Source organism: Prinia subflava, chromosome 1, assembly GCF_021018805.1.
Source record: "Prinia subflava isolate CZ2003 ecotype Zambia chromosome 1, Cam_Psub_1.2, whole genome shotgun sequence".
Classification (NCBI taxonomy): Eukaryota; Metazoa; Chordata; class Aves; order Passeriformes; family Cisticolidae; genus Prinia; species Prinia subflava.
This window is the reverse complement of record NC_086247.1, coordinates 143,924,034-143,939,766: the sequence shown is the minus strand read 5'-3', so window position 1 is coordinate 143,939,766 and position 15,733 is coordinate 143,924,034. Positions and strand designations below refer to the sequence as shown.

At 42.1% G+C, this 15,733-nt stretch overlaps 1 protein-coding gene across 5 annotated transcripts in view; it reads right to left on the bottom strand.

Annotated features, from left to right (window-relative positions):
- DIP2C (disco interacting protein 2 homolog C) overlaps positions 1-15,733 on the bottom strand; it is a 308,853-nt gene that overhangs the window by 85,230 nt on the left and 207,890 nt on the right. For all 5 annotated transcript variants that reach the window (XM_063415559.1, XM_063415579.1, XM_063415569.1 and 2 more), the window contains 2 exons: positions 11,624-11,715; positions 7,751-7,861 (listed from right to left, as the gene is read on the bottom strand). In XM_063415559.1, the coding sequence (XP_063271629.1) occupies positions 7,751-7,861; positions 11,624-11,715 (203 nt within the window). The remainder of the gene's footprint in view (positions 1-7,750; positions 7,862-11,623; positions 11,716-15,733) is intronic.

Here is a 15,733-nt window from a genome sequence, read left to right as displayed (position 1 = left end):
CCCTTTGTTCTACAGGATCATCTCTACTTCACAGAACAACATCTGTTACTCCAGGAGGATTTATTTGGACTGCTCCCAACCCTGACAACAGGGTGTCAGGTCATATCTCTGACTCTGTCAGGGTTTTCTAGGACTTTTGTTTGTTTGCTTGTTTGTTTTTTTTTGTACTACTGCGTTTGTAATTTTTTTTTATATTCCTAGTAAACAACTGTTATTCCTATTCCCATATTTTTGCCTGAAAGCTCCTAATTGCAAAATTGTAATAATTTGGAGGGAGAGGGTTTTTACATTCTCCATTACATGGGAAACTCCAGTTTCCCCTGACAGATACCTGTCTTTCCAAATCAAGACATTGCTATTTTGGAAATCTGCTACTTGGCAACCCTCAACTTGCCATAAACACTTTATATCGCTAAATGTTGTAAGTACAGGAAAAACCTCAGAGAGACAGTGGGGACCAGGTGAAACAACTCAACACAGTCCCAACTGCAGATAGGAAGAGACTTGCCAGAGATGCTCATTGTCAAATCCTCCACAATTCACAGCTTGAAATGACACGTAATGTTGCTGGATGGCAAAACACAGAGCTGAGGTATTGTAGCATGAGGTTTGAGACCAATTGCTGACTTTGGAACTATCATTTTACATTTCTTGAAGGCACAGCACTTGCTGGGGTATGAAAAATGAGGTGTGCATAGCTTTAGACTATGTCTGCCCACACCTAGAGAGATCAATCTTTCAGATGAAGCAAGCCAGAAATCCTCTCTGCTGTAGGCAGCCATTCAAAGTTCTCTAAGGACTTTTATTAAAGGTTCCCTAAAGGTTTTCACCGGTACCTGGAGACAAATTGTCTTCTTCCTGCTGCAGAGTGATAATTCATTGTCAGGATAAAAAAACATCCCACGTGTGGTTGCATTTCAGCACGCTGTTAATGTCATTTCTATAATGCTTTGTGAGAGTATCTGTGTGAAGGAAAACAATTATGATCCTGTCTCCGTGAGTGAGAGTGCATGTCCTTATCTAATAAGGAAGGAAGGAAGAGACAGCCTGTGCAAAGGTTGCCCTGATAAAGGTTACTTCTGTTCACTTGCAAATCCCAGACTGCTTTCAAAACGAGAATTATGTGGTGGAGCATCACAGACTGAACTGATCTCGTTTTCTCTTACAATGCTTATTTGAGCTCCAGTGCCTGTACCCTAACAAAAATTTGCTGGTAAAGAACTAACAGGGCAATGATCAGATGAAAAGGCCAAGCATCACCAGTTCTGAGCCAAAACTGAAAAGGGATTGAGGAAACCTTTTTTTTAAAAAAGACTTTAGTAAAAATTAAACACAGTGCAGACACGATCTTCATGACCAGCTTTAAGATGAAAAATTAACTGTCTCCTCAGATAACAGTTTTGGTATCTGCCTGCAATTTGAATATGAAATCTGCCACTATGAGCACCTTAACATCCAAAAATCTTAATAAAATGGTTATTTTTGGCAGTGGACACTGCGTGAAATATGCTATTCTCTCCAGGAAATTACCGTTTTTAAACTTGAAAATATAATAAGGAAGTAGAGACTTTAAAGGATCCAAGATTCACTGTGGCAAACTGAGCAAGGATTCTCAGTGCTCCACTGCTGAAGTGTATGAAGTGGGAGGGACAGGCACAGGGCTTGCAGGCCCGGCAGTGCACCAGGGGCTCAGGTGGAGCTCAAGGAACTTACATTGTTCAGAGGGACTGGAAGACTATGCCACTGAAGAGAATATACAAAACACTTAATACATATTTTAAATCCAGGGGAGAAAGAGATGCATTGTCAAAAGATGTTCAAAAGCATGTAGAGCTCCAGTGTTTCTGGCACACTACAGCCCTACGATGAGTAAAGCTGAGAGAAAGCAAAGCTCATTTTATCTTGAGCCCTGAAACACTAGAAAAGATGTCAAGGTGTATTTTCTTTGGACTAGAATTCTTCTTTTAAAAGAAGATATGACTGGGACAATTTCACTGTCTTGGAAGAGATATACCTGCCAGGCTACAGTTAAAGCTTTAATAACATTTCAAGATTTAATAAAAAGAGCTCCTGAAAAATAGTTTTTACCCTGTATGAAGCATCCTTTAAAAAAACCCCTCAAGTGTCTGGAGTGGGTATCTCCAGATTTCCTATGACAATACACGATTCTTCCAATCATACTGTGAGAGCCAGCATCTGGAAAAGTACAGAAATGCCTGCTGGAAGCACACATAGCATTAAATCTAATAGGCTAGGAAATAGAATTTTGAGTGAGAAATTAATTTTTACATCCTTTCAAGTCACACGCACCCTGCTACAAATTCTGCCTATAACAAGGAGGCCATGAAGATCTGTGAGGGATAGATTTCTTCCTATGTTCACAGCATGTGACTGAGCATAACTGTGAATGTGCTTGGAGGACAAAAATGTTATTTTTAGATTAAAACTGATTAGCTCCCCTGACTGTATCAGAGCAGAATAATAATATTTTTCACGGCGCCAATCAAATGGAAAAAAACATTGACCTAAAAAATATAAAGAAAAAAAATCAAAACCTTATTTTAAAATATTTTTGTGAAGGACATAGTAAATCACTGTTTGAACCAGAACTCAACATGTTGAAACTCCCATCTCATCTACTTTGACAGCACATTCTATGACACAGTTTGCAATTCACATCATATATGGAGTTGTAATACTCCAGCTTCAAATAAGATTAACATGAGTGGCAGTTCTGAAGGAGGAGAATGTAATAGCTGTATAGCACACATTATTTGCTAACATTTGGGAAACATAAGCAAATTTGGAGGGAAACTATTATGATAGAACAGAGCCGGTAAACCAAGGGATGAGGATTAGCTGTAACAATTCTGGAGAGTGTTGATAATAAGGGCATTGCAATGGTAATGCAGGGAAAGGAGAAGAAATAAAAATGCTGCTTGTTCTATTGTTTCAATGACTGCAGAACCCCTGACTAATGCTTTGAGAATGAAGAGTTGGTTTGGGATTTCAGTTTTTAATTTCAGATCTGATGTCCTAAATCTAAAGAGCCAAAACCATGCTGCATGAATTCCAATTTCCAATTTTTCTTTGTCAAACACTAGGAAGCATTCTGGGAATAAAACTGGAGAATGCTGCATGGTTGTTGGATGTTCAGACAATCCCTCCCAGATGCCAGGTCACACATGCCCTGAAATCCTGGGAGTATTCTAGGTATTCTGTCAATATAAAGGTGGGATACAGAAGGAAGAAGCAAGGGAAGATGGACCTTCACCTAATAATGACCTGGGAAAAAAATCCTGTCAAAATCCTAAAATAATAACAGTCTACAAAGAAAAGGGAACACACAAAAAATCTATGTGCTGGTAAAGCAAAAGCCTCTACTTCCATTGTCGGAGTCTATGTTTCTATGGATCTTCTACAGAGAGTGAAAAGTACAGAGATAGAATTAAAGCCTTTAGAAAAATTAGAATATATAAAAGCTTTAAATGCATAAAGTAGAAATCTAACCCTTAGCTTTAAGCTTTACATGCCCTAAGTCTTAGTTCAGTGTAGAAGGACACAGCTTCAGGCCTTGCGATAGAGTGAAGACATAACAAAAATAGGGTAGACTGCTGTTTGTAACTCGTATAAACTTTATGTAGGGAAGACAGAGTTTTTCATATATGATAGGATAGAGGTTTTTTACAATAACAAGATAGAACTTCAGGCTAGCAAGATAGTGTTTTGCGTTAATAGATATGTTATGTGCGTAGGTTCTGATACTGTTTTTCGTAGTTTTACGAACTTTAGAATTGTACCTAGATTGGTTAGTGTGTAGATAAAAAACATGAATATGCATTTTGCAATTTGGGATAAAAAGCCTCAGGGTTGGAGGTGGAGGCATCGATTGATTGATCAATTCGATCCATCGATCCAACCTCCATTCTCTGCAACCTGAGGAACGATCCTTGACAGGGAGCCGAGACGGGATTTTAAGGTATTATACATCGCGGTCCCCGCTCCAAGGGACCTGAGCCCCGGGGTCCCCCCTTTTCCCCTGCAGCACTCACTACCGGTGCGCTGGTTGGGACAGTCGGGGACTCTGTGTGGGGAGGGACCCCGGGGCCCCACTGTCTTTGCGATCCCACGGACGGGAACCCTGCGCGGCTCGGACCCCCATTGCCCTCGGGAACCCTGCGTGGCTCGGGCCCCCACTGCCCTTGCGATCCCCCGGACGGGAGCTCTGTGCGGTTCGGGATTTCCCGTTGCGTCCGCGTCCCTGTGGCCGAGGGCTCTGTGTGGGTTTGGAATTTCGGGGTCCCTTTTGTTACTATGATCCCTGTGGCTGAGATTCCTGTCTGAAACTTATGACCGATTCCTCTCTGTTAGTGTGATCCCAGCGATTGAAAATGCAGACAGTAATAAGAGGTTGCTTTACCCTGAGGCTGTGAATTATATGCTCTGTCTATAGTTTTATTAGAGCTTTGTTTGTTAGGAATCTTGTGCTTGTTCGCTGTTTCATTAGAGTTGTATGTGTTAAGATTTCTATGCTTTAGTTATTGTCTTGTTTAGACTTTCTTTGCCTAGGTTTGTAACTGGTTGTAGAATAAGGCCGCTCTTAGAACTCTCTGCCTTCAGATATGTACTTTTGTATAAATAAACTACTTTATTTAGATACTAAGATGTGGTAAGATCTTTAGAGACTTTATACCCGTACCCAGCCTAGGCATTCCATGAGGGTACAGATGTCTGCAGAGTAATCTGTAAGGCAAAAGTCTACCTGGCTGCAAATATTACTGCTTAGTTTTAAAATGCCAGGGACAAAATTCTGCACTGAGCTGTAAAGAAGAATTCTTTAGGAAAATGTAGAACAGTATTAAAGCTGTTAATACAAACTTTTAATATTAAATATTGGTGCTAATATAACTACCTGAAATAGCTCATACGGTATCAGCTTATTATTCTGTAAGCCTACAATATAACGTAACATAACACATAACATAACATAATTAATATTATATTGCTGGTCTATTTGCTAGGTCACATCTCTGTCTTCCAGAAAGCAACCCAAAAAATGTCCACTGCCAGAATGTATTGAAGCATGTAGAAAAGAGAACAAATAATGGGAAAGCATAAAAGAACAGCCTGGGCCATTGTGTGATGACAGGAATGACATCTTCCCACGGATGCCAGAAGCAATCCACTGCCATTTGACCAGGAGAGGTATTCCTTCTGGGACTACTCAGAACATGATTTTCATCTCATTGTTTCCACTCCAGTTGCCTTTCCATATAAACAAATGCAAAGATATTTGCAATAGTATATGCCGTGAGATTGCATAGCTTTATTTATAGAGTACAGATCATGTTGCTTTTTTAACTGACATCTCTGTTATTGTGTTATTAATTTGATATTTAAACACTGTGGCAAAAGATAAACAGTCTGAGTCTGTAGATATGCTTTTATATAAATATATATATACACATGTGTAAGTGTATATTTATATATCCATATATAGACACATATTTTAAAAAAAACAAACACCCAAGAGGTGCAGCCAAATTAGGGTAAGTTATTCATTTGACACAGGGTATTTACTTGGACAGCTGGATTTTATAGTTTACTGGATGGACATGGTATCAAATGTTCCAAAATAAATCAAATTTACACTTATCTATGTGCTCTAAAATGTCATTAAACATCAGAAAATAGTAACAGGGAAAGACATATTAGATTTTTTAACCCTCACATTGCTTCTTTATTTTTTTCATGGAATGAAAGAGGATTTACCCATTTGAGCACTCTGTAAGATCTTAAAATGTACATATTCTGGTCTTATTTTGTTGATGCACATAAAATCTCTAGTTTTTATCAAAATAATGCACTGTGTTATGCAACTGCCTCAGATGAAATGTACTGCCCTCGGATGTGAAGGCACAATGAGACCCCAATGCAAATGGTTCTACTAAAATCACCATCCTCATTCTACAGCCATGTCCTCCTCTTGGTGCTCTCAAACACAACCTTACAAATAAAAAAGGATAACCCTACTCCCCAAAGCAGGTATGGTGGTTGAGATCCCATTCTCTCCTGTTGCATGGCCTTTCCAGCTCACCTGCATCTTTCCTCCAGTTTCAGACATTTTAAGCTGGGGCACATCCTGTCTCCTCTTTATCTTTCCTTCTGCTCAGTGGCTCTCAGATCTGCTCAGCTGGATCATGGTCTCTTGTTGTCTGATCCACTCCCTCCCTCCATCTCTCTCTCCTCCTTCACCAGTTTATGAACTGCTCCTTCCTCCCACTGCCATCCCTTATTTCCCTGCCACCTTCTGGTTTCACCATGGCAGGAGCCCCCCACAGATGCTGGCTGGGACTTGTGCAGTCATACTGGAGAAATGTTGAGGTCAACTCAGCTTCCCAGAGGTGAGGAAGCCTCAAGCAGGTTCATTTAGGAGGGCATCTCCAGATATTTTGAGCTGTTAATTGGCTGTGTGAGGCATCCAAACTGCAAAGGTTTTGTGAGGGTTTATGATTGTGTTTTCAAGGTTTTCATTTGAAAGGCAGGGTTCCTGTCCATGAAACAAAGATTTGAGCTTCTGCTCCAGAGTACTCTAACACTGGAACATTTCAAAGAAAAGCCCTTGAAAATTGAAATATTGAAAATGTGACCAAAACAATACATTTACTCAGCCCTTCTCTTAGCATCTCATGGCTTCAGTCAACATTTTCCAAAACAATTTACTAAAAAAAAAAAAAAAAAAAAAAAAAAAAAAAAAAAAAAAAAAAGCTTGTAAAGATTAAAGAACACTCTTTGTGTGGACAAGTCCAGACCAAACAACTAAAGCAAGACATTATTAGCATTAGCTAATAAAAGAGCGATTATACAAGGGGTATGTGGGAGCAGCCAGACGTGGTAAATTTAGGGGATATGACCAAAACAACCCTTGTAATTAATAAATACATTTTGCTGTATTTACAGCCTTCAAGGCATACATCTTCAGAAAAAAATGCAGGTTCTGCAGAATCTAGGTAAGTGATCCAGCTGTGGTTCACCTCCACCACTGATCCCCCTCCCCTCACTGCCCCCAGACACTCCTGGAGCTGGAACTGCTCTGTGTCCCAGCACTTCTCTGGGATACGTGGTTGAACCTCTGAACCAACGCCGGCTGTGAAATGCTTTTGATTAGTGGTCAGTTCTCTCTATTAATGCACGTTCTGTGGCAAGAACTCCTGAACCGAATTTGTTCAAGTGCCACCCTTGGCAGAGGTGACCGTGGTGACAGAAGCTTTGGGATACATACACACATACAGACACAGGAGAAGGCATTTCCACACCAGCTTTGAAGTAGCACACACAGCAGCAGTGGCATTATAACATAGCTTGGGTTGCAGGGACAGGTGGAAAATCAGCAGTTGTTGCCAATGATTCTTTGTCAGTGGCCAACACCAGAAGGCTTTAAAAGGCAACAAAGATAATCCATCTACGACTGGCAGAGCTGTTCTCTTGAAAAATTTTCCCCTCATTTTCCATGCAGACCTGCATTTGCTGAAACTGCAAGCATATCTTCAGATTTTCCATCACAAAAAAGAAGGAACTATATATAATATAGTTGGTATATCTTGGTATCTATCCTCAGCACTATCTTGGTATCTATCCTCAGATTCAGAGCTAGCTAACCACCAAAATGTACTCAAAAGCCATGCTCAGTTGTGATTTATTCTGATGTAAGTGCTCAAATGGAGTACAAAGAAGAAACTCATTTCCCCACCTTTCTTGTAAGTGGCACTTCAATAGGGACAGGGACAACTTCCGCAAGCAGGCAGCCATAAAACGCCACCATGAAAGCAGCAGGATCATTGTTAGGAAACACGAGTGTTACCTGAAAGAGAGAGAGATGTATGTTAAAAATGCTTTATCCTAGGTGTCAGATAACCATAACTGGAGCTTCCATGTGTCCTTTTGGATGGAGATGATACTAGAGCACTTTTAAGACAGCTATTTAAATGCCTAATGACAGATGAAAAAGGAATCAGAAGGAATTTATTCTGATAAATATTATTTTTATGAATATTTTCACTTAGGATGTAGTTAAATATTTCCATGCTGCATTGTTTCCTACATTGACAACACCTTTCATCTGGCTCTGAATCAACTGATTGCTTTAGTGGTGTTAAATAACCTACATAAATGGAATGAGAAGAATTTTAGATTCTAATGCAATAATTTGCTTGAAGTTACTGAAACTGAAGTGTGCATGTGACCAAATCAAATTAATCAGACTTAGGATGTTATTATGCCAATCATTAACAGTTTGGTTTCACTACACTTTGCCTTGTACAACAGTTTCATTTTAGGACTGTCCTGTTTTCCCAGTGTAAAGTTTCTGTGTGCTGTATGCACACAAAAAACTAGTATCTAGAAGCAAACATCACATCCAGAGCTGAACTTAACAGCTTCAGGGCTAGGGGAATTTTTTAGATAAAAGAACGCCAAAACCAATCACAGATCACCAGAAGAATGCTCAGTAGGTGCTGAGCTATACAGCTTAACTCCTGCGGGCCCTGCCGGAGGCAGGACAATGCCTGAGATCCTCCACAGGCAAAGGGAAAGGAGAAGGGAGGGTTCACAGCCCTGCTGAGGATCCAGCCACTTCTGAGAGCCCACAGCTCTCCTTGCAAGGGCAGGGAATTGCACTGCTCTCACTGGTGAATGATTTCAGTGGCTGGATCCTCTCTGCAGTTTTGTTTCAGTTCAGTCAGAGGGGCGTTCTCAGCTCACATCCTAGCCAGCTGTAACACAGCTGGGAACTCCTGCACAGCCAACTGCAGTGGCATGCAAAGGCAAATTATTCCAAACCTCTTTCCTCTGGGCTCACACACAGGACAAGGGTCTGTTATCACAGCACCTTGCAATTTGCTGAAACAACTTAGCAGCTCTTGAGTTTTGACTGCTTCAACATCCACTGGAGTTTTGTTGAAGTAAAATCATGATGTTTCCATGTATGCTCCAAGGCTCAGTTACTGAGATTGTGTTTCCAGAATATTCACACGGCTTCAAAGGTAGTCACCTTCCATACATCAACTACTTCAAGCTAGAAGAAATCTAACCAGCCTTGTCCAAGTGGGTCCAAAATATCTCTGGTTTTTAGGCTGAAGGCTTTAACCTCATAATTCTTTTGAGTCAGAGCAAATACACTGCTACTTTATCTGCACCCTTGCATGTTAAACAATCCAAGTGCTGGAGATGGTTGTGCAGAGCTTACTATATGCAAATGGAAATACAGAGATTTTGCCAGGTGCATGCAGGGGATGGTAGAGATTGCTGAGCCCAGCAAACATCTGAAAGATCCCAGAATATACTTTGAGGGTTCTTGGGTTTTGCATTGGTCTTTGCTTACATAAAGGCAGTGAAGGTTTGGCTGGGAATCTTTGAAAAGGAGCTGACAGAGGTGAAAAAAATCTCATTGAAGTCCAGTGGGAATGAGGAATTAACTTCCTGTCCAAAAAACATTAATCACTAACAGACTTCTACCAAATAAATAAATAATGTATGTAAAAGCAAAAAGGGATAAGGCTGAAGGAACAAAATCATACAGTGTATATTAGCAGATGAGAATCTGGTTAGCTAGTAGATATTTCAGAGAGCAAGATTAATTTCCAGGCAGCTGTCTGAGGTGATGCAAGGTTAAATTTCTGAAGTTACTATAGAAGGCAAATGCACTTTGCACATATAATACCAGAAAGAGGGAAGGAGATGCAAGCACGTTCATTTATTTTTTGGCTCAAAGAACCTAAAAAGTGAGGTAATGATAGTCATAAAAAAAAGAGATTGTATTGATATAAGGTATTTTTAAAGGGAAAATATAAGCTATATTATATATATCAAATAAGGAAGCAAATACATTCTTATTTGGAAAAGACCATAAACATGTGCTTGTATTTCATTTAGTATTTTAAACTGCCTTTAAGTGTTGTCACACAGCACACATTACATAGAATGAAGTCACCTTCAAAGAGGTCAGAGAGGTTTTTTGTTATTACAACAGGGGTGTAAAAGCCAGAATCACAGCCTAGAGCATCAGAAGTGCTGTAACACCTCATCTTCAATGTGAAGTTGCCTCAGATGATCACGTTCTTGTTACACAGGGCTGCCAGGCGAGACGTTTTTACAACACAAAGCATATGCTTTCAGCACTCAGCTACAAACATTTGTTTCACTCTAATCTAGGCTGACTTATTTTAGATGAGCTGCAATTTGTTCCTTATGTGTCCTGTGCTAGCTAAACTTCCAGTTTTCAGCCTGAACTATCCACAAATCCTTTCTTAATGTTAGAAGATGCCAATGACTGCTGCAAAAAATGACTATGAAGATGGGCAGGTAGAGGACAAATAAGGAGAGATGCACATTGCCCACATGTGAACTTTATTCCTTTGGAGCTTTCTGGGTGGACTGTTTTGATGTGTACACTTGAATAACTTGCTGCTTCTGCTGTTGCTTAGAGACACACTTGTAAGTCAAGTAAAAGAGAGTCTTCAGATCCTAGTCCTGGCTAAATGCCATTGCAGGAAGCAATTTAGATTAAGAATCTAGAGATCCTTTAGGTAATTTCTTATTTATTTATGATTTATTTCAAAAAGAAACACAGGAAGGACTGTCACTTTTGGGGGTTTTTTTCCTCTTTTTTTTTTTTTCTTCTGGAAGCTTTAATGCATGCTCTCATTTTTGAAGCCCAGAGATGTGCAATGCAAGCAGACATGCTTCTCACATGTGGCACAAGAGGATCAAGTGAACCATCAGTCTGAGAATTGCTATCAGACGCTGGAGGGGGGAAACTTAATCCCACATTCACAACTCTAAGCACTAGAGCAGGACTAAAATCTGCATTTCTGACAAATTTGTTCTGGAATATCCATTCCATGGCTTAGATCCAAACTGGAATGGGACCTGTGGAATTTTCTATACACGCTGTGGCAGAGAAAATAAGCAGCAGGCTAAGCCTTGGCAGTCAAAGGAGTAGGTTTGTAAGGACACTGTTAGCAAAACCGTAGGATGTTCTTGTCTTCATTTAATATCTTCAAGTGCTACCTCTGCAACTCTTGCTCTCTGTGGGCATTATCCATCTACTTAGATTCAGCCTCCAGCAGCAGCTGCATCAGAGTCAGAAGCAAGAATGGAAATACTCTCTCTGTTACCAGTCAGTGTCATTTATTTATTCAACTGGCTGCCAAAATGTGCTGACTTTGCTTGTCTTTGTCCTCCACAACACTTGTCTTGTTTCTACCACCTCAACAACTACAAAGTCATTAGTAACCAAGTTTTTTATCCACATGACACCTCCAGGCTCCATAAGCTTTTGCTAAACAGACTGTAGTTCAATGTCCAATAATCACTTTCCACGGGAATGTTTATTGTTGATGTTGCCACAACGTCAAGGTCAGGGGATACCAGCTCAGTTTACTTATTATTAAATTCAAAACATCTGTCTGCATGATCAGTTTTAGGGAGAAAACAGCACATTTCAGCACCCTGTCCCATACCCGATTACTTCACTTTACTAAGTTTCTCTGAGCACACAAATACCTCATTCTCTCTTTGTCAATATTGGATTTGAACTATTACAAGTTATTATTGAGATACTCACCCTGTCTCCAGGTCGTACCATTGGCTCTTGTTTTGTGCCTAATTTATGTAGTATATTGTAAGCAACCTTCATACTTCTGGTCCAAAGTTTGCCTATTAACACAAAATTTTCAAAATTAATATAAAATTTCTTATGTTTTACAAGAGTATTAAAGAGAAGGAATACCTGAGAAGTCAAAAACACACAGTAGGAATATTTATATTAGTTTTCCATCTAAATATGACACCACTACTGGGACTAGTGGAAACACTTAAATACTTATCAGAAGTTTTCTTTGAACTTCTTTTTTCAAGACAGCAGCACTTTAAAAACAAAAAGAAAAGTGAGAATAGTTTTCGTTCTGGCAGAAGTTTCTTACTTTGGAGAAAATTGGATCTTGACTCTGAAATTAACTGTTAGAAGGGGTTGGTACATCATCAAGTCCCTAACACCTTAGCTGTAGCGAGTTGGACACGGCACATTCCATCACACCCTCAAGGGTGATGTTCAGGTTTCACCACAGCAATTCTCTCACCAGGGAAGAAGGAAAGGAGTCTCAAGAAGCAGAAGCAGAGAAAAGAAAACTCCAACAAACAGAAAACCCCCTGCAGCTAAAGGGGCACACTGAAGCAGCAGGGACCCTCTGAACCTCAGTACATCCATATGGCTGTTTCACTTTTAGTCCTGGGCCTTCTTCCATTTAACTTGGCTTTTCCTTCTCACCTGCCTCCAGACCCTCCCTTCTGATTCATTTCACTTGCCCCACGTATTCCTCCTTACTGTCTCTCTTCTCCCTTGCTTCACCTTTCCAGCACCACTCTTAGCTAATCCTTATCAAGTCCCCACTGTTCAATAAAGAAAAATTCTCTCACCAAGACCTCTTTGCCCACATAAAAGGCCTTTCAATAATCCTTCAGATGATGGGCATCTTTGCTCTGCCCTTTGTTTAGAGATCTTGTTATTTCCATGTGAACAACACCAGGTTTAACAGCCCTTGTGCTTGGCTGGCCCCCAGGTACTGTCTTCAAGCACTATTCAGTCTGACAGTAACAAATCTTTAATTCATGCCCACCAATAACTGAAACAATAATATGTTCTGACAACGGATTACCTATGGAGTTCAGCAGTTCAGGCCCCAAACATGCAGTATTGCTATTTATAACTAAGCCAAGCAGTTGCTAAAATAAGTTCCTCCACATCCTGGTTATAAAATGCAATACTACTGAATCATTTTAAAGTGCAAATCTGATGTAAATATAAAGTATGATGAGAAGGCCAGATTTTCTTTTTATCCTACTTAAGGAAAATTAGAAGGGTCACTGCTGCTTGTTATAGAGAAAGTACTAAATGCAATTTTTTCTTATGAAAACAGTAATATTGTATCACCAAATTATGCTTTCCAACATCTTTAATTTATTAAAATTACTCCAATGTCGATCTGTCTTGCTGGTTAGAAAGGAACACAATTCTGTTTCACTGGAAACTCAGCACAGATACAGGAGTATTCCTGCAGGATTAACTCTCACAGAACTGTGACAGAACTACCTGCATTTGAAGGAGAGTCAGTCTTTGAAATCATCCCTGCTGCTACAGCTAACACTTGAACTTGACAAGTGAGTAGGATAAAAAAACCAATGCCTTAAGAAAGCAGATATTCTTTTTCTTTAAAGTTTTTCAACATTAAAGCTTTACTGGCAATAAACTTAAAAGAGTAATTAGTAACAATACAGAATACTGGAGAATGGAAATCAAAAGCCTGGCAAAAGTTCTGAATTGCAAAAGAGAACCATCTTTACACAAAACACTTTTAAACTTGAAATGGACATTGAAGGAGCTGCTGTGAAAAGTTATGTCTGATCTATAAAGATTAAATCTGTTAAAAGTCTTAAATTTACATTTGTGACATATTCACGCTAATTTTTCATCTATCAAATGTGCCATCAAATATTTTCTTGAAAATCTAAGGGCTATTCACATTACAGTATTTAGATGCATTCTTTCAGAGGAACCCAGGTATGCAGTACAATCCTCTCCACCTAAGAGTCATGGATAAACGCCAAAATTAAGTTCTCACAAAGACTAAGAAAATTAAAGGAGTACTTTCTAGTAAAGTTTGAAATAACTTTAAACACATCTTCTAAGACACAGATAATACAAGGCTGCCTTCCTAATCCCTTGCCTTTCTGTTTGAATACACTTTGAACCACACAAACTTGGCAATAATATTTTCTAGGTGCCAGAAATGACTCAAATTTTCCACTACTACAGCCCTTCCCTTCTCTATTTACTGGTACGATACCTACCTGTGTTAAGTATCTGAGGCACACGTGCCTCTGAGTGTGAAACTGGAAAACTGGAGTGAAGCAGCTTGCTTGCATTCAGCTGGGAAGGGGCTAGGACACGAAGACCTTACAAGCTCTGTAATGTCACTCCAACCCTCGCAGGCTCTGCCTGCCCTCAGCTCTGCTCCAGTGTGGGCTGCCAGGGACCCCCAGGCACCCTCGTGAGCAAGCACAGCAAAGCCCAGGCAGATCCTGAACTCAGTCGTTCAACAGGAGGACTGGAATTTCTCTAGCAGGGTATACAGCTGTGTTCCAAAAAAGAAAATTAAAAAAAGGGCCACAAAAGGAGCGGTAACCCAGAAGCTGGAGCTAGGAATGTATGGATGATAAGGGCCAGATCAGTGGCTTCTGGACGAGGCATAAACTTCTGACCAGACGTGGACTGAACCGTAGGTTTGTTTTATCACCTTGGCTGTTTGCCTTCCCTGACCTGACACCAAGAGAAACACAAAGAGCTCCATGTCTGCAAGATAACAGCTCTGAGAAATGGAGGATGTTATAAAGAAGGAAATCTTTGAAGTGTTTCCTTCCTTGGTTCTGCCTAGGCTGCAATTCAGAGCGATTCTTCCTTTGCAAACTGCAGAGATCAGACGCTGCTGGGGAAAAAGCCGATTGCTAAAGCCTCTCCCACACGGCCCGAAGCTGCGGCCCTGCCGTGACCTCCCCGCGGTGCCGCAGCCGTGCCGCGGCAGGGCAGGCCCGGCCGGGAGGGCGGCTCTGCTCCACGCAGGGCGGCTCTGCCCCATGCAGGGCGGCTCTGCTCCACGCAGGGCGGCTCTGCTCCACGCAGGGCGGCTCTGCCCCGTGCAGGGCGGCTCTGCCCCGTGCAGGGCGGCTCTGCCCCGTGCAGGGCGGCTCTGCCCCATGCAGGGCGGCTCTGCTCCAAGCAGGGCGGCTCTGCCCCATGCAGGGCGGCTCTGCCCCATGCAGGGCGGCTCTGCTCCAAGCAGGGCGGCTCTGCCCCATGCAGGGCGGCTCTGCTCCAAGCAGGGCGGCTCTGCCCCATGCAGGGCGGCTCTGCCCCATGCAGGGCGGCTCTGCTCCAAGCAGGGCGGCTCTGCCCCATGCAGGGCGGCTCTGCTCCATGCAGGGCGGCTCTGCCCCGTGCAGGGCGGCTCTGCCCCATGCAGGGCGGCTCTGCCCCATGCAGGGCGTCTCTGCTCCATGCAGGGCGGCTCTGCCCCATGCAGGGCGGCTCTGCTCCATGCAGGGCGGCTCTGCTCCAAGCAGGGCGGCTCTGCTCCATGCAGGGCGGCTCTGCTCCAAGCAGGGCTCTCGCTCCGAGGCGGGCTCAGGGCAATCCCCGTGCCGGGTAAATCGCTGCAGGGCTCCGGAGGAAATCTGTTTGTGGCCACCAGGGACACGTCCCATTGTCCTCAGCCCGTGCTCAGTGATGCACCAGCCCTCCTCGGATAAACACGCTGCCATTAATCCTCTGACTTGGCTTGAAGACAGGGGGACGGATGTAGGAAACTCAAGCAACAGCTTCATTTGGAGGTGAGTGCAGCAGCCCGTGTCCCAGCTCAGTGCCAGAGCTCCTCTTTCCCAGCCATGCCGCTGCACAGGGAGCTGCCCTCAGCCCTTCTGCAGCAGAGCACAGGTGCTGGAGCCTGGAGCTGCACTGCTGCCTCCCTGCCATAAACACCGGAGCCCTCCTGTTCCTGACATTCCTGTCCCCATCCCCACTGCAGCAGGGTCCCTCCAAACAACATTCCTGTCCCATACACCAGCACAGGATTTGTGCCTGTCAGGCCCTGATCTCACTACAGACATTAATAGCTACTTTCTC